Source organism: Nelumbo nucifera, chromosome 8 (genome assembly GCF_055504915.1).
Source record: "Nelumbo nucifera cultivar China Antique chromosome 8, China Antique-T2T, whole genome shotgun sequence".
NCBI lineage: Eukaryota > Viridiplantae > Streptophyta > Magnoliopsida > Proteales > Nelumbonaceae > Nelumbo > Nelumbo nucifera.
This window is the reverse complement of record NC_142656.1, coordinates 26,068,291-26,086,968: the sequence shown is the minus strand read 5'-3', so window position 1 is coordinate 26,086,968 and position 18,678 is coordinate 26,068,291. Positions and strand designations below refer to the sequence as shown.

The 18,678-nt window shown below is 38.9% G+C and overlaps 1 protein-coding gene and 1 pseudogene across 1 annotated transcript; one reads left to right on the top strand and one right to left on the bottom strand.

Annotated features, from left to right (window-relative positions):
* Window positions 1-406: 406 nt before the first annotated feature.
* On the top strand, window positions 407-2,094 carry LOC104605402 (gamma-glutamyl peptidase 5-like). The gene is made up of 4 exons (XM_010270148.3): window positions 407-903; window positions 995-1,159; window positions 1,232-1,399; window positions 1,493-2,094. The coding sequence occupies exons 1-4, from the start codon at window positions 586-588 to the stop codon at window positions 1,589-1,591; spliced, it is 750 nt and encodes a 249-aa protein (XP_010268450.1). The 5' UTR covers window positions 407-585; the 3' UTR covers window positions 1,592-2,094.
* Window positions 2,095-16,340: 14,246 nt separating this feature from the next.
* LOC148789782 (auxin-responsive protein SAUR36 pseudogene) lies at window positions 16,341-18,602 on the bottom strand (annotated as a pseudogene).
* Between the last annotated feature and the right edge of the window lie 76 nt (window positions 18,603-18,678).

Below are 18,678 nucleotides of genomic sequence, written 5' to 3'. Positions count from 1 at the left end.
AAATAAATGTCGGGACTGAAATGGAGTGATTTTCCTTAAAACCCAACTAATTAAATATTTATTTTCATTTTCTTTTCCTGGACAAACAGGTCACAATGGGACTCTAGCATGGAAAGATGGAAACACACCGAATAGATAAGAAGAACTGGCTCCAGTTCAATAGTACCCGAATGAACCTGACTAGAATTGAAGTAAGATTCAATTTGATTAAACCATGCAGAAGACTAAAATCGGTCGGTGGTAGGTTCAAAGATTTGTTTACGCCAATAATCCCAGCGAACGAGCCAATGTGCCTATGTGGGGTCAGTATTAGGTAAAAACGCGTAGCAGCCATTACCCTCGTAATCAAGAAATTTCATTGCCTAAATCAAAGGAAAATTTGAAGAAATTTCACAAGAATAAGACATTCACCACAAACAAAAAGACAGCACTCTCAGGCTTTCATTCAACTGAAAAACCAGTCCATTTCCTCTTTAGATCATAACACAAGTGGGTTTTAGATCTTTGCTTCCTGAAACTTGGTTCCTTTTCTTTTATCTCTTCTCTTAGCTTGCTTGCAACTCTCTCTCTCTCTCTCTCTCAAAGATGAAGGTTGCAAGGGAAAGGAGATATGCTCTCCTGCTAGCAGCTAGGGACTCTGATTTTGTGAAGAAAATGTATGGTGGATACTTCAATGTCTTCATGAATGCGTTTGCAGAGGAAGGAGAGCAGTGGGATTTGTTCAGGGTTGTCGATGGAGAGTTTCCTGACATGGATGAGCTTGACGAGTACCACGGCTTTGTGATCAGTGGTAGCCCTTTTGATGCTTTTGGAAACGATTTGTGGATCCTCAAACTTTGCCTCTTGTTACAAACAGTAGATGCCATGGGAAAGAAAGTTGTTGGTATATGCTTCGGTCATCAGGTACGTATATAGTAGTAATACACATGAAAGAAAAGTAATTAGGTTATGCTTTTATTCATTCTTTGCTAATTTGCTTTTCTGCTTTTGTTAGGTTCTGTGCCGAGCATTGGGTGGCAAGGTAGGGAGAGCTTTTAGTGGTTGGGATATTGGTCTGAGGAAAGTCAAGATGGTGGAGGATTTGCCTCATTATGGCTTTTTTGATGGATTAAAGGAAATCCCACCTTCTCTTTCCATTATTGAGTGCCATCAAGATGAGGTAGGTGGCTAGATTCACATTCCTCTCTCCCTCTCTCTCTCTCTCTCTAACAAGTTAACTATGGAACAATAGGTATTGGAGGTCCCATTTGGAGCTGAGGTAATTGCCTCCTCAGACAAGACAAGAGTAGAGATGTTCACCCTTGGAGACCACATATTAGGCATTCAAGGCCATCCAGAATACACCACAGATATTCTATATAATATCATTGATCGTCTTGTTAACAACAACTCCATAGAGGTAAACAAAAGAAAATGCATTTAAATCTTGTAATTTCATTAACTTTATTCATTTAGATTGCCATCTAATCTGAGCTAGTTAACTAATTACCAGAGGTCATTCGCTGAATGTGCTAAGTCAAGATTGGAGGTGGCTGAACGGGACAGAAAGACATGGGAGAAGATTTGCAGGAACTTTCTTAAGGGGAGATAGATAGATTCACCTTTAACTTCTAATTTGTATTGCTTTTGCGTCTTCTAACCATGTTCAGTACGTACAACTCCAACAATGTGGACTCAAACTGAACTTCAAATTTGTACTCGCAATCTTTTCATTTCTGTAGTTACATATCAAGTCCAACAACAGAGACTGAGACTGATAAAATTGACAACGTAAGCTCTTTCACCCGAACTCAATGAATTCTTTCTGAACTTATTTTCAATTGTCTCCTACAGTAATTTGAGGGGAGTTCTTTTTCTGGATTCTGAGAGGAGGGAAAGTTCTATGTTCTTTTTTCAGATTTATGTGGGGATTAGGGAAAGTTTATTTTCTTGAGTATCACTTACCCAATTAAGTGATACGGTATCACTTATCCAGGGAAAGTTATTTACCCACCTAGGACATTGTCAACTTTCCCCCATCTCCTAGGTGGGTAAATAACTTTTCCACTTTGGGGAAAAGTTGCCAATACTTGAATAAAACAAAAATGCCCCTTGTAATAATGGAATTTTATGGTTAAAATGGACATTGTCTTGTTTGCATGAGAAATAAAAGAACATGGGTGCACTTACCCGAGTAAGTAACTTACCAAAAAGCGAATGAGCCCAAGTCGATGGAGATAGGACTTGGTATTTACAGAAAGTTAAATGATAACGTGCATTATAATTGTGCATAATTAAGGGTAAAATTCTTAAACTACCCTTATGGTTTAGCTAATTGACTAACTCTACCCTTACTGTTTGAAAATTGACTATGTGTACCCTTATTGTTTCTGACAATTGACTAAGTGTACCCTTAACCGTTAAATATGGACGAAAAAGGTAAAATGCCTGTTATACCCCTATGTGAAATTACATTTTTATCCCTATTTTTAACTTAACTCAATCCCTCTCAGACAGGCTATCGTCGCCATCGTCACCGATGGCAGCCACTAATGCGGAAGTCCGACGAAAGTCGACTCTAGCCAATGACGAACGGCGCTGGAACCATCACAGACTTCCGCCGGAGGTCGATGAGTTTTCTTCGTTCAAAGTCGTTTCTTCCTCTTATCTCATCTCTCTCTCTGAAATGTCCTAGATCTATAGATGGCTATGACGGAGGAAGAAGAAATAAGAGAAATCTTCTCCTTTTTTAAAGTCGCAAGTCAGATCTAGGAGGGGGACGAAGGAAGAAGAAAATAGGGAGATCAACTCTAGCCAATGACAAACGGCGCTAGAACCATGGACTTCCGTCGAAGGTCAGTGATTGGATGCAATCTGATTTTCTAGGAGCTCCGCAGCCACGAGGGGCACCCGGCTAGAAATTGAACATCTCAGACAACATCCCGCCTGTCTCATAGCCTGGCAGCCTCCCGGACTCTTCCGCTTTTATGCCCACTAAAGGGGGCAGTGGTTCAAACCCTTGCACCCTTAATTTATCCCTCCGACTTTGTTGGGCGATGTGTTGCGCTTGTTGTGCCGTCGTCGATCTGTCAAAACCATTTGAGAAACCAAAGATCCCCTGATGGAAGCTTTGGGACATAGAATTTGCACAACTAGGTTTGTCTTGGGAGGTCGATGCAGTCTTGGAAACTAGAATTGGGAGGTGATTCTTCAAGTGAAACAAGAGAGGCGCTGGTAGTGGTGTTGCTACTCCCATATCAATGTGTTCTTCATCATCTCTTTCTTCTTCACCCCACCAGTACCGCTTTCTCCATTCTCTCTGGGAGGGGGATGGAGGAAGAAGAAAATAGGGAGATCGACTCTAGCCGACGACGAACGGTGCTAGAACCACCACGGCAGTAGCCGTGGCTACCACCTTGGGCTCTTCTTTACTATATTCCTCATATTTCTTCTTCTTGTTTCCGTTGTTGGTGTTATTATTGTTGATTCCTTCAACCAATGAAGTCTCTTGCATTTTCGATTTCGCTATTCAAACTCGTCGGAATCTCACTGGAACCTACAACTTCACTAGCATTTTCTGGCAAGATCCCAAAGAAGCTCTCCAGATTGTAGGGGTTGTTGGTCCAGAAGAAAGGGATGAGGGTCATATTGGGTTTTAAAATTTTTAAAAGTCACATAGTGTCAAGTGTAAACGGATTTTAACAGAAAATTAACGGATGCTAGCGGCAGGGATAGAACTAGTCAATTGTCAGAAATAGTAAGAGTACACTTAGTCAATTTTCAAACAGTAAAATTAGAGTTAGTCAATTAACTAAACCATAAGGGTAATTTAATAAATTTACCCCATAATTAATTATTCATGCCAAACAAGTCGATGGACCTAAGTTAAATTGAGGAGAAATATCTTGTGGCCTGTTCACATGCAGCAGCAGTAACAAATGCGAAGGTTCAAATTCACTTTTGCTTCGAGTTTTACTTCACTTCAGGTTTTGTCTTAATTCATTGCATTGCAAACAAACAAAACAAAATTAAACCAAAATTTGTATTGAACTAATTTGCATTCCCAAACTGTTGCACCAGGATGAAATTGAGCTGCAAAATAATTAGGTCTAATTAACATGGATAAACTGTTTCGTGAATAACACCTGAAATGGAATAATTGGATCCTGAATTCTACGGTTCGTGGAGATGGACCGAGTGTTAAACTCCGAGTATAATCGTAGACAATTCAGACTGATTAGAACTTCAATTTCGAAAAGGGAAAAAATAGGGGGATTGGTACAGTTAGACCTGGCAAAAAGTTGACCCAGCCTACCAATCCCACCGAATTCAAACCGAAGAAAATAGGGTTAGCGTCTCATATTTAGCTACTTGAATTTGAGAATGACCCGATTCAACCCAGAAAAAAATCGGCTTGGGTTGGGTTGGGTCATGGGTCAATCCTTTGACCTGATTGTCAGGTCTAATCTAATTGGGAGTTGGGACTATTTATGCATTGTTAGAAGTTTCCACTTTTTAATTTTTACTATTTAATCTTTACTCTTTATTGTTTATTCTTTGAATTGTTAAATGTTAGTTTTTTTATTTTATATTTGAAATTTTAAGATTAATTCCTTTAAATATTTTGACATTTTTCATGTATTTTTTTTTTAATTTCAGTTATTTTTTGGGATGACCCAAATTGACCCATAGGTCAACCCTAACCAAAACATTTGACAACCCAATAAGAAATTCAACCCGAAGTGTCTTGACCCAATCCGAACCTAACCCACCCAACCAAATTGTCAGATCTAGATACAGCCGATGTTGTCTGAAGGAGGGAAATTAATCTTGTAGAGATAGCCAATGGCAACAATGCTGGACCTCTGCAACCCATCAAGGTTCAGCGACTTCAACCTCTACTGAAGTACATGATTTAAGGATTCAGCTCGGTGTCTCTGAAACAAGTTCAATCAGAGCGCACAGGAAGAACAACTATGCATGGAACCAAAAGGAAACTCAAAACTTATTTAGTTTCAACTTGATCAAAAAGCTTACATAATGCCAAGAAGAGAAAAGAAGACAATACAATTTTGGTGCTCAATTATTAATATCCCAAAATAACTAAGCAAAAGAGGAGGTTTGCGCAAAGAGAGCTAAGAGCTCAAAATGGAAATTGCAGCTAACTGTCAAAAGTGATTCTTTCACCGTGCCACTAAGCACCTACCGTCGTGCCACCAGAGTGCTTACAGCATGCCTTCATGGTGTTATTATGTGTGTCATGGGTGGGCTATGTATGTATCTTGTAAGGGGGGACCACCAATGGAATTATTGTAATTACTTAGTATGATTTTCCACTCTTTTGATGTTTTCTTATGTCATTATTCCAAAAGTTTAGCATACTCTTTGAGGGGAGGTATGTAGTCAAGTGAATCAATAGCGTGTCAAGGTTAAGCACGAGACACTAAACTGTGTGATTGTGCTTGTCATCTATTAATGCAATACAAATAGCTTTTTGCTAATTCGTGTGTCATTTTGTTGTTTTTTTTGTATGTATTTGCTTTGTTGCTTAGACTTATTCACCCCATTCTAATGCCGCACAGGACCTCAACAATTAACTCCGTGACAGCTAATGGCATATAGAGGGAGGAATCTAAAACGATATCCATTTGAGGGGAGACCAAATCTGCTCGTAAACTCTTGGAGCCTCACACCGACCTCACATGCACATCTCACGGTGGGATGTGCCTGTGAGGTCATTGTGAGGCGCCCTATGGGAGGAGCAGATCCCACCTCTTCGGTGGATAATATGCAATGGAATTTGCTACAGAATGCTGACATTTGGTAGGTGGCATATAGACTCAAGCAAGAATATACGTTGGTTCACATCTGGCGCTTTGTGGACTACTCGTGGCTAGGGGTGGCAATTTACAACTCAATCCGCTCAACCCACCCATTTATCAGCGGGTTGGATCGTATTTGTTAACCGTGGGATGGGACCATTAAAATATTTTTAATGGATTGAATGGGTTGGGACCATTGGGTTATGGGCATCCAAAAGGCATTCAATAAGTTTTACTTTTCTTTTTGATTTGAAAAGAGCTTTATTCTCTCTCTCTCTCGACCTACATTTCTTACTAATTACTACAATCCTCAGAGAACATTACTTGCAGCGGAGAATTCAACATTAGAGTATGTTCTTATGGTGATGTGAACTTTATCAGTGTCATTGCCTCAAGCCGCGAAAGACAGAGGTTCTACTGATCAGACGATGAAGTTCGGATCAAGTACAAGGAGTTCGAGACTAATGTAATAGTGATGTTTCTCGCATTCTCAGTTCATGCTAGAAATCTGATACTGGTGTAGAAACTACTGGTAAGCCATTCGCAACTCTCAAGATCGTTGCAACTGTTCATTTGTCACTTGTATGTAAATAGAGGACTTTGGCTTGAATGGAGCATTTCATTCCTTTTCTACCTGTTTTTTTTTTTTCTCTGCATTTTATTTTGACATTTTTTTTTGGACAGAAAGTCATTCTTCACTTCTACATGTTTTTCCGGAATTAGGATTTTTTCTAGGCTTCCTTTTGTGCTTCCCTTGGTTTTTACATTTGGCCTTTTTAGCTGAGGTTTTCTTACTGAATTTTGAAATTTCTTTTAAGCCCAAAAGGAATTATTCCCAACTCTAAAATCTACAGACAAGCTGGTGGGATTTGGACGTTGAAGTGGAAGTGAAATTTCCTCTTCTTGATGTCTGGTCTCCTTCCCAGCATGCTTGACGAAGAGGAAATTTCCTCTTCTATTAATTACATGCTTTGTTACAGTGTTTCTCGAAATATTAAAAGTAATTGATTAAAATGCTAATCTTTTTTTTTTCTGAGGAAATTTTTTCTTCTTGATGTCTGGCTTTTTTTTGTAAAATATGTTATTTTTTGGGTTATTTTTGTAATTTATGTTTCTTCATTTTCTAAGTTATTTTTGTAATTTATGTTATTTTTCTTTACTTTATAGATTATTTTTGTAATTTAAGTTATTTTTCTGTGAACTTACACCTGATTTAGGTTAAATAATCAAAACTCTAACTTGACCCTACACCCTAATAAACCTGACTCTAACCTAATCAAGTAGGGGTGAGAGAAGTAGAATTCACCATTTAAGTTAAGCAATTGGCATCTCTATTCGAGATTATCCACCCTTACTTGGGTTTTAACTTGGATTATAGTGAAAGCAACTAAACAGAAGTCAAAAATATAATACTTGATTTGGCTTGAATTGGTCATTTCTTTCTACTTCAATTCTGTGTAACAAAGCCTGTGCACTGAGAATAAAATCCTATTATGGGACCTCAGCAAGCCATAATCTTTAAAACGAGGAATGCCTGATTGCATTCTTTACTCTTGCAAAACTTGAATATTAAAAATTCTCATTAACAGTTTCATGAAGATATATTGATAGATAAACAAAAAGACTTTTAGATTTCGAAAGATATTTTTACTGTGCTTCTTTAAATGCCATAACTCAATGGTTAGATTTAAAAATTAAAATATTTAGACAACCACCATTTTAAAGCATAGAATTAAAATAATTTGATTTTACTATGATAGCCAGGTCATCAACTAAGGCAAGGGTAGCATTTTTATAAAGATAATGGACATGGGTGGTTAGTAGGGGTGTTGACTGGATTTGGTACAATCCGGTCCAATCTAATCTGAGTCCATTATAAATGGACCAGGTCCAATCCAGTCCAATGAATATTTTTGGATCATTTTGGACCGGTCTAATTCAATGTCTGGGCCATCTAATCTGTTCAAATTCGTTTTCCTTTGGATTGGTTTCAACCCAAACCTGGTCCATTGACACCTATATTCTTATCTTATAACAATGGATTAGATATTGGCTTAATCCAACCCAATCCAATATAAATTTATTATGGACAAACCAAGTCCAATCCAATCTAATAAATATTTTGGACCGGATTGATCAAATCCAATATGTCTTTTTGGTCCGTCCAATCTATCCAAATTGATTTTGGACTAGATGGGGACCAAACCAACCCCGGTGAAAATTTTGGGGGTCGGTCTAGAACGGCCCAGGCCCGTGCCGTGCCATGTTGCGCTGTGAGCCAGGCTGGCCCGTGGGCCGAGCCTTGGGCCGTGCATCTGGCCAAAGCTACTTATTTAAAAAAAATTGACAAAAAACTTAAAATTTTAATTTTATATGAATTTTGTGTATAAAATTGCTTATATATGCAATAATAAATAAATTAGTATAATAAAATTAAAAAATATATTTATTTTATTAATATATTATATACTATATATTATTATATAATTATAATTTATATAATATTATATAAATATATATGGGCCATACCGGGTCGTGGGCAACATGGCTCGCTTGATTGTGCCGTATCGTACCAACCCATGGACCTAAAACCCCAGGCCTAGCATGGCCCGCATGGTTGTGCCGGGCCTAGAACGGCCCACGGACCGTTGTGCTAAGCTGTGCCGGGCCATGTTGTACCACGAGTAGCACAGCCTGATTTACACCTCTTCACAAGACACTACAACTATAAATTGAAAAGATCTCTCCATGAATGATAACATATAAATACAGAAGATATTTCCAATGTACAGCTGTAGTTTCTTGTGGGATAGTGCAGGTAAGATCCTTGTGGATAGGAGATCCGAGCTCGTAAAAAACATAGGGTGGGCCATGCATGGTAGGGGAGTAAATAAAAGGTAAAAGACTTGATCCTTGTCTCAGATTTCTTATAAATACTATAATCTCCCCTCTCTTTTTTAAAACGACTTAAAACCTCCCTTGTTAGAACAAAACAATGTTATATCTACCGGAGTCAATAAAAAGACTCCTTTACCCTTAAACGTCCTTTAAATTTTCAATCATTCGCTGCTCATTTTTGAAATGTTATCTGAATTCAACTAGGACCCGAATTTCCTTATCTCATGATCAGCGGAAGTAGAAGGCCGAATCTCCATAGAAACGTGCTCTAAGTTTGCTTGTGTTGTGTCAATCGACAACCTCCTCATCACCATTGTAAAAATCCATGCTCGTCATTCGTCAACCATTTGGGTGGTGACATTCTCTTTTGTATTTCTTTTCTGTTTAAGCTTAGTTTGGAAACAGTACAAATATAAATTTGTAGAGTGAAAACCTTATATTTTACATATATTTGCACTGTATATATTTGTATTTATACTCCTTGTAAACTGAACTTTAATTCTGATTTATCTCCCGATGAGACTACTATAAACCAAAATTTTATAGGTGAATGAAAGTTGGATTAAAGCCTTTCCAACTCAAAATAAACAAAAAAAAAAAAAAAACTAAAATCTGTTGCTGAAACCTGTTAAAGATAATGCCATTCTGACCGTAAATAACAACCCGAAAAGGAACAATAGTGGTTGCTTCATATGAGTACCAACAAGGGCAATATTTAAAAAGTTTAACTGCATATGAGTCACATGCAACCGAATCCTCACAAATTCCAAACACAGTGGAGGTTTTTGTCCGATAAGGAGGTAATATTAGTATTGTAAGAAGAGAGGGAAGGTATTAGTATTAGCATAAAAATCAGAGGAAGTTTAAGTCCATGTTTGGAAGTGCTTATTTGGGTGGGGACTATATTATTAAGCACTTATTGGTGTTTGAGAAATAAGTCTGAAATAAGTGCTTATTTTAAAAATGGGGATTTATTTTTAAGCCCATATTTCCAGCTTTTTTATTAAGTGCTTATACAATATGTACTTATTCAATTATTTTCAACCCACGTAATTGTCCCCAGTGGATTTTTAGAATACCAATTATACCCTTTTACAAAGGCACTTTTATAAAAGTAATTTTATGAAAAGTACTTTTACAAAAGTAAAGTATTTTTACGAAAACACTTTCATGAAAGTACTTTTACAAAAGTAATTTTATAAAAAGTACTTTTACAAGAAAGTACTTTTATAAGTACTTTTACATGAAAACACTTTTATAAAAGTAATTTTACAAAAGCACTTTTATGAAAGTACTTTTACATCAAAGCACTTTTATGGAAGTACTTTTACGAAAGTACTTTTACATCAAAGCACTTTTATAAAAGTACTTTTGTAATTTTATAAAAGTACTTTCACAAAAGTACTTTTATAAAAATACTTTTACAAAAGCACTTTTATAAAAGCACTTCTATCAAATTACTTTTATTCATTCACTTTGGAATGGATATTTTGAAATTTTGAAAGAAAATGAAGGACAAAAGAGTCACAATTGCTTATTTAAGTGCTTAGTGAAGAAAAAGACCACCAAACGCCCAATATAAAATAAGTGCATATTTTTTAAAATAAGCACTTGAAAAAGTTGGGTGCCAAATGCAAATAAGTGCTTATTTGAATAAGCACTTGTTTTTAAGCACTTATTTTTAACATAATCACTCCCAAACATGGACTAAGTCTTTTACCCTTAGGCTCCATTCGTTTTTCAGAAAGTTATTTACCCGAGTAGGTGCAATTACCTGGGTAAGTTTTTCCTGGGAAATATTTACCCAGGTAAGTGCATTTACCCATGTTCTTTTATTTCCTAATAAACAAGGCAATGACCATTTTAGCCATAAAATTCTATTATTAAAAGGGGCATCTTTGTCCCATTCAAGTGTTGGCAACCTTCACCCTAGGTGGGAAAGTTATTTACCCACCTAAGAGATAGGTATCACTTACCCAAGAAAGTGATACCCAAGAGAATAAACTTTCCGTGGCCCCCACATAAATATGAAAAAAGAACATAGGATTCTTAGTCAATGGGAACCAAAATCCCATTGACCAACTTTTCCCCTCTCAAAATCCCAAAAAAGAATGCCCCCTTAGTAAAACTCCTTCATTTGCTCTGATTGATAACCCCCTCCTGGCTCCAACGATGGAGGAGGTAAGAAATGTTCCTTTGGCACTTGCGGGACAGTTTTATCAAATTCGAATTCAAATATTATAGCCCCTATTAAGCACCCTTAATCACAGGCAATGAAGAAAACTCAAAACTTGGAGTGGGGTATGGTTGGGGCTTCGAATATGGGTCAAGTTTCTTGCAAAGATTTGGTTTTGGGTGGGCCGAAGGAGGTTGGTGGGTGTAGGGCCCAAGTAGGTTTTGGAAATCCTAGTGTTTTCTATCTGGGATCAATTAAAAAGGGACTTGGGCCCAAATCTTAAGATCCATCAAGCTTTATAGCCTAAGCTCAAAGTCTTGACTTGTTCCAAAGGATGTACTAAGAATGTCGGTTAAAAATTTTTTTTCGATGGAAAGCGAACAATTCATTGAAACAACTTAAAGGGGGAACATGTTCCGATAATCCTGATTCATAAGAGAAAAGAGCCAGGGTGGGCAAGAAGAGCCCTCCTGGATTACAAAATTTTCATGCCATGCCTTGGCTTCCAGATCATGGCCAATTCTGTTAGCTTTAGAGATGTGGTGTACTTTGCTCCCTGTAAAACAGCTCCTTAGCTGGGCAATATCATTGTAAATTAGCCCATCAGGAGAGAAACGAGCTAAATGATCCTTGTCAACTATCGTAGCAACTTGCTTGGCATTTACTTCAAAAATAACCCTTGTATTATGTAGAGAAATGGCTAGTTTGCAACTAAGCCTTAAAGCTTGGGCTTTTGCTGAATCCATAGAATTGCAATAGATTTTTCCCATTTGGGCTTTAAGAAGATCACCGTCAGGGGAGCGGAAAATGCATGAGATGGTGACCTCCTTTAAGTTCGATTTGAAGGAGGCGTCGCAATTGCATTTGACCTACCCCAAAGGGGGTGGCTCCCAACGGGCTACTTGAACCTAAGGAATACTAGGCTGAGTAGCATGGCTACCTATATTGTTGATGTACTCCTGAGTTTGACTGATACTTAGGTTGGCTATTCTAGATGGATCATCAGTAACTTGATTGAGTGTCTAGTTGTTCCTCTCCTTCCAAATGTTCCAGCTTGTAAATAAGTGAAGTGCTATCCAGTCGGCTCTGTTCTTTGAGTTCCACCAACTAAAGTTTTTCCAAGTTCCCACCCAGTCCAAGAAGCTACGAAATAACCAGTCCCCTGTTCTGTAATTCAAGGGGGTTGACAGCCAAACTGCTCTAGAAAAATCACAGGACCATATCATATGTATGACAGATTCTGGCTCTTCCATGCATCTGGTACATAGATTTTGGCTAGTAATATGTCTTCTTGCCAAGTTATCATTAACAACTATAGCATTATCGGTGCATCAACAAAAGAACCTCCTTACTTTTGGAGAGACTTTGGCTTTCCAAATTTCTTTCCAAACTTCAATTTGGGAGATAGTTGTTGTGAGTCCATTCTACTCTTGCCAGCCTAAGTGATACCTAGACTTTGCTGTGTACTGGCCATTTTTGGTCCCCTTCCAAATCCAAGTGTCCTCACTGCCATGCCAAGAAAGGGGAATTGTGAGAATGACTTTAGCTTCCAGTTGATTGAAGGTTTGCCTTATCAGCACATTGTTCCATCTTCGGGGATTCAAAAGGATTAAATCTGCGATCTTATCAAGGTTGGAGTCGGAAGGTCTATGCGTTTGCACCTGCCCATTTGGAAGATGTAGAACTCATTGGTCATCCCAGATTTTTGTATTTTGACCATTTCCAATTCTTTTAATCAGCCCTTTAATGATGAAGTTTTTCCCATCCATCAGGCTTCACCATCCCCAAGATGGGTTGGACCCTACTTTAGTCGAAAGTAGATTTGTTCCCAGGTAATACTTGGCTTTCATGAGAGTCATCCACAAGGAGTTCTCATTTTGGAGCAATTTCCAAGCTAGATTTGCAAGTAGAGTTAGGTTAAGTAGTGAAAGATCTCTAAACCCCAAGCCTCCATCATGTTTCCCTCCACAGAGCTTCCTCCAACCTACCCAATGGATTTTCTTCTCATTTTCTTTTTGTCCCCAGAAAAAAGCTGCACACTTGCTGTGAGTTTTCCTAATCAAGTGTAGAGGAATCTTGAAGTGACTCATGATATAGGAGGGAGTTGCAGTAACCACTGCTTTAATTAATATTTCCCTGTCGACTTGATTTAGCAACACTGGTTTCCATCCTTTCATTTTTTTATAGAGTCTTCTCAAGCATGTCCATCAGTTGGATTTTTTCCTCCTTCCCATCATTATGTTGAGCCTAAGTACTTGGCTAGGATTCTTCTTTCCTTAATTCTTATCATGGATGAGAGGATTCTTCTAAAAGCCTGAGGGTATTGCTACTGAAATAGATTTCAGACTTGGTATAGTTAATGAGTTGTCCTGAGGCAAAGCAAAAGTCTTCAAGGATGCTTTTTAGAGCTAAGACATTTTGTATATCAACTTTAATGAACAAAATACAATCACCAACGAAAAACAAATTCATTATTGGAGTGGCTTGCCTTGAAATTTTGATGCCTCGCAAGGTGCCATCTACTGATGCTTTGGTGAGAGTTGTAGATAGGACCTGAGCTGCCAAAACAAAAAGGTAGGGGGACAAAGGGTCTCCCTGCCTTATGCCTCTTTAAGATTGGAAACTGCCGGTTTGATTTCCATTGATGATGACTGAGAAATCCACTGTAGATAGACATTGCTCGATAATGTTCCTCTAGTGCTGGTTAAGACCCAGCCTGTCCAAAACTAAGAGAATGAAATTCCATTCCAGCCTATCAAAAGGTTTGTTCATATCAATTTTGATTGCCATAAAGTATGTTTTCCCCCTCTTTATGGACTTCATAAAACGGAACATCTTGTGACCTATTAAAATTTTGTCTGAAATACTTCTCTAATCAACAAAAGCTCCTTGAGTGTTATCAATTAATTCCGGCATTATGCCTTTGATTCTGTTCACCAGACATTTTGCAAAGAGTCTATATCTCACATTGGTTAAGCTAATTGGTCTATAATCAGCAATGGTTGTTGCCCTTTGCAATTTGGGGATCAGAATGATATTTGTTTTATTCATTTCCGAGCTAACCTTGGCATCACTAAAGGCTTGTTGTACAGCTTTGATGACATCGGGTCCCACCTCACTCCAAAAAGATTGATAAAACAAAGCTGAAAAGTCGTCTAGGCCTAGAGATTTGTTAGGGTTCATAAAAAACAAAGTCCGTTATATTTCCTCTGAAGTTAGAGGTAAGGAGAGCAGAGAGTTTGTTTCTGGAGTTATCTTTTGAGTCACTAGTTCTAGAATTCGAGGATTACTAGAGGATCCTATAGATGTGAAAAGATTACAGAAGTAGGAGGTTATCTCATGGGCTGTTTCTTCTGAATTTTGAGTCCAAGAACTGCCATGGCTTTTCAGGGTGTAAATTTGTTGGACTAGCATCAGATCAATGTAGTTTGATGGAAGAAACGAGTGTTTAGATCGCCTTCTTTTAACCATTGAATTCTAGATTTCTACCTCCATAGTGCTTCTTCATTCTTAAGAGTCAACCTAAGTTGGTTGTGGAGGTTCTCTTCTTCATGTCTGTTACTCTCTGAGGGGGGCTGACATTGTAAAGAAAGAAGCTCTTCTTTGAGTTGGCTTATAGTTTGGTGTACCTTCCCAAAGGACCTAATGTTCGAGTCTTTAAGGTATCTCTGACAAGTTCTCACCTTCCTATCTAGAATTTGGCCCTCATCAAAATTCCCAGGGTTCAGGCAAGTCCAGGCTCTATGAACATTTTCCTTGCATTCGCGGTGAGTAAGCCAAATTGATTCGAAACAAAAGGGTCTTTTACCTTTCCTAACTTGATGACTACAGTTGAGAATAACCGGACTGAGATTAGATCCCACCATTAAGTCATTTAGGACATGAGCCTCCAGGCAACAAGCTTTCCAGTCGGTAGAAAAGAAAAATCTGTCCAACCTTTCCTTTATAAGATTTCCTCTTCTTAGGTGAGTATTACTAGTCACACTAACATGAAACCTGTAGTCTTGTTATTGTAGTTAGTCTGCAATGATACTTTAGTATTATATAAGTCTATCCCCTTACACTTGGTCAACAAACCACTGACCCAAACAGTTGAACCACTAAATTGTTCGACCCAATGAAGGGTTTTCAGCTCATTTTTGTTGTAATTATTTTTTATTTTTTATTTTTCAAAATATCATGGGATGACCCATTTAGATCAAACGGTCAAACCGTTGACCTAGAAACCGGTGGCCAAAGTAGTTCAATTTTCAGGTCAATTTTTTAAACCTCTCTTAATTGACTTAATTTACTTATTTGGATCAATTAGCTTTATTTATTTATTTACTTAATTAACTTAATTTACTTATTCAATTGCTTAGTTTACATAATTGACTTAATTTACTTAATTATCATACTAAGTGTAATATATTTAATTTATACTTAATAAACTTTATACCATCGTAGACCTTGAAGTAATTTACTTTATTAACTTTATTAAAGTATAGGTTTTTCAAAGTTTGGGACTAAAACGGCCTTTTCAAATTTGAGTAATGCCACGTCAGCATGCTTTATTATTTTGTTTGTTTTCTAACGAATCTATCAACAACATCTCTAAAGTCTATCTATTTTAGCTTTAAAATGGCCTTTCCATCATAGTTTAAGGGCAAAAATGGCCTTTTAGCCAAAAGTTCCCAAAATGGCTTTTCCATCTTCAACCTATTAACGCAATATATATATATATATATATCATATTTTAGTATGGCACTATTGCAAGAGAATATCTACCATCCCACAAAATTGAGTGGCCAAACACCAGATAAGGTTGGTGTTTGAGAATATCTCTCTCTCATGGCCACTTCTGAGATCACTAAGAAGAGAGAGAACTGCGAGATCTGAGTTCAGATCTGTTGTTGCCACACCTGCCACCGCTATTGTCATCACCAGAAAATCATCATTTCCTCCTTCATCCTTCTTCCTTACTTCTTTCTTTCCTTCTTTTCTTTCTTTTTCTTTTTTCCCTTTCTTTTCCCAACCGACAGCCACCTCCTCCTCTCTTTTCTCATAAATATATGTGATGCATCCTTTTTACCCTGAGAGGTCAAATATTTGGCCCATATGATGGAACCACTGACCCAAAAATTATTGGTCAAAGCGGTTCTCTTTCTGTCTCAGTTTTTAAAACTGGGATTATAAGTATAACGGTACCGATGCACTGTGAGTCCGGATTCGGTGGATCCTTGGGTTCACGGGGCGTGTGAACCCTCCAATAGGAGGGTAGCACGTCGCCTCTTCGGCTCTCCTGTATTCCGTTACTCTAAGTAACGCTGAATTCGCCGTTTTCCTTCTTAGCGTGGTCCAACTAGGCGGTAAATCAAGAAAGCCAAACTTTCCCTCTTCGTTTGAACTCCCTGTTTCCCATTTTTCATTCGAGCCCTAGCTCAAGAATATAAGACCACTGGCGGCGTCCGCATTATTTCACGGAGCTCCGACGGATTTCTCTCAGCCGGCGATCTTCGTTTGTATGCTTTCTAACTCAGCTATTTGGCATGGTATCGTAATCCCATCTGGGTGGTGGAACCCATGCTCCCCGGCCTCCCTCAACAAGTCTGTGAATAAAGGGTGATTGAAGTAGATAACCGGCACCAAGAACCGATGAAGACCGTCGTCTTTCTGACCCACGTATACCACCATGTGTCCTTTCGGCACTTGCACCGGTTTATCTTCCAATGCCTCCCGATCACAGCGACTGTAGCCGGAGGCTGATGACTTGTTGGAAGAGCAGAGTCCCTTCGCCCCTCGCTTCAGGCAATTACCCCCAGTTGCAAATTTTGGATATTGCCTTGCTTTTGCAACTCGGAGGATCCAACTCCAACCGGCGGTAGCCAGCTGGCTTTCGATTCGGCCTGACTACCCATCTAAACACCTTAACCAGCTTGCGGCCCAACTTGAAACCTCTCGTCTTCCTCATAGTGTGTGCAGTGAGTGAAGAGAAAGATGAGACAGACAGCGAGAAAGAATGGGAGGTAAACTATGTACGGATATTGTTGTAATTGGCTTTGTTTAGGAGAAAGGTCATAGGTCTGCGATCGACATGCAGAGACGGAAGAGAGTGAGACAGACTTCAGAGAGAGAAGTGGGGATATTTGATATGGTAAGAAGAATGGAGTGTGCTAGAGAAGGAGAGTTTCATTCAAATATTCAACAATCAATTACTTATAAGGAATCGACCATGGCTTTTGCGGCCTTCTCCTCCTCTTCTTCTCTCTGGGAATTCCTTCGTTTACGTTCACCTGTTTTTAATTAACCTCCAATTTTGTGGGGCTTGTGGAGGTGGAGGAGACGGCGATTGCGGTGGTATGGCGAGATTCTTTGATTGGAACAGAAGAATAAGGTTCCTCCGCAAGAGGATTACAGAGCTTTTTTATAGATGCCAAAGCAGTCAAAACCACGAGCGACTAATTAGAATTAGAAAAACGAGGAGAGAGAGATTGATGAAGCTTTATTAGTTGGTCGGCGGAAGACGGGAGAGATCGATAGTCTGGATATGGGAGAATGGGAGGGAGAGATTAATGAAGCTTTTTTGTCTTTTAGCGTCCGGTTCAACCGGACGGAAGAAATTTACGTTAAACGCCGTTATGCTAAGGTTGGCTCACAGGAGTCAACGTGTACGCCTCCTATTGGAGGGTTCACGCGCCCTGTGAACCTAAGGGTCCACTGAATCCGAACTCATGCATTGTAGTGTGAACTAACCTACAACACAGAAAAGCCCTGCTGATAGCCCAGGCTGTGGAACATGGACAACCAAAGTTGTCTCCAATCCTGTAATGTGACTAGGGATGCAATTTAGGTTGATTCAAGTTGGATGGCAGATAAGGGCAACTTTTATCCCCTAATATTAATAAAAGTAATATTTTAAAAAAATTTTCAAAAATAAGTTAACTTTTTTAAAATAATATCAATTTAAGACAAAAACATTGTTTATCTTCTTCCTATCTCAATCCATTCATCAACACCGCCCGCCACCGCCTCCGGCAATGCCTGTGCCTATCTCCGCCCACCTCCACCTCCACCTCTAGCAACGTTGCCAAAGGTGGGCGGAAGCAGAGGCGGCAGCGGCAGTGCTAACGGTCATTCCTATGCCCAACGCAGTGGGTGGCGATAGGTGGAGGCGGCAGTGGGTGGCGGCGGATGGCGGCGCTACTGAATGGATTGCAAGAAGAAGAAGATGAACAATATTTTTACAATCAGCCTGGGCCCAAAGCAGCGAGCCAACCTGTTCGGATCTCCTACACACAAGGACCCTATCCATGCACACATCACTATACAGTTCGGTATTTGCACGTTACCATTCATGTACAGCTATAGTATCATTGGCTAGGTGTGGATAACATTCTTGTGGGTGATCTGAATTGCAAATTGCAACCCTAAGCAGGCCTGGAGCCTAGCCTTGTCAACCACTGTGAAAAAGCAGAAGTAAATGCTTCCAGGGTGGAGGGAAATCCAGTTCTTTCACATGGGGAAATCCAGTACGCTTGGTCACTATCACTCATTGGTTTGAAAACTCAGACGGCAAAAAGAGATGGGTGATCGGATAAGTTGTAGACACAAAGAGCTGTAATTTCCCAATGTGAGTGAACTGATATGAGAAAGATCCTGCAATTCACCAATCAAAATCAGAAAATTAGAATATAGAAACCAAATAATGAGGCGTGTGGGGTCAAAAATTGCCACCCCTTTAGCCTGTAGCATACTAAACGATTAAATATAATGATATCCACGTGATGAAAAATGAAGTGCGCTGTAGGGAACAATAGACAAAAA

What these genes read in the sequence shown, in the direction of transcription:
- LOC104605402 (XM_010270148.3), top strand. Translation starts at nt 586, where the DNA reads ATGAAGGTTGCAAGGGAAAGGAGATATGCTCTCCTGCTAGCAGCTAGG. An exon ending in GTATATGCTTCGGTCATCAG is followed by an intron (nt 904 to 994) that starts GTACGTATATAG and finishes TGCTTTTGTTAG; the next exon opens with GTTCTGTGCCGAGCATTGGG. An exon ending in TTAACAACAACTCCATAGAG is followed by an intron (nt 1,400 to 1,492) that starts GTAAACAAAAGA and finishes ACTAATTACCAG; the next exon opens with AGGTCATTCGCTGAATGTGC.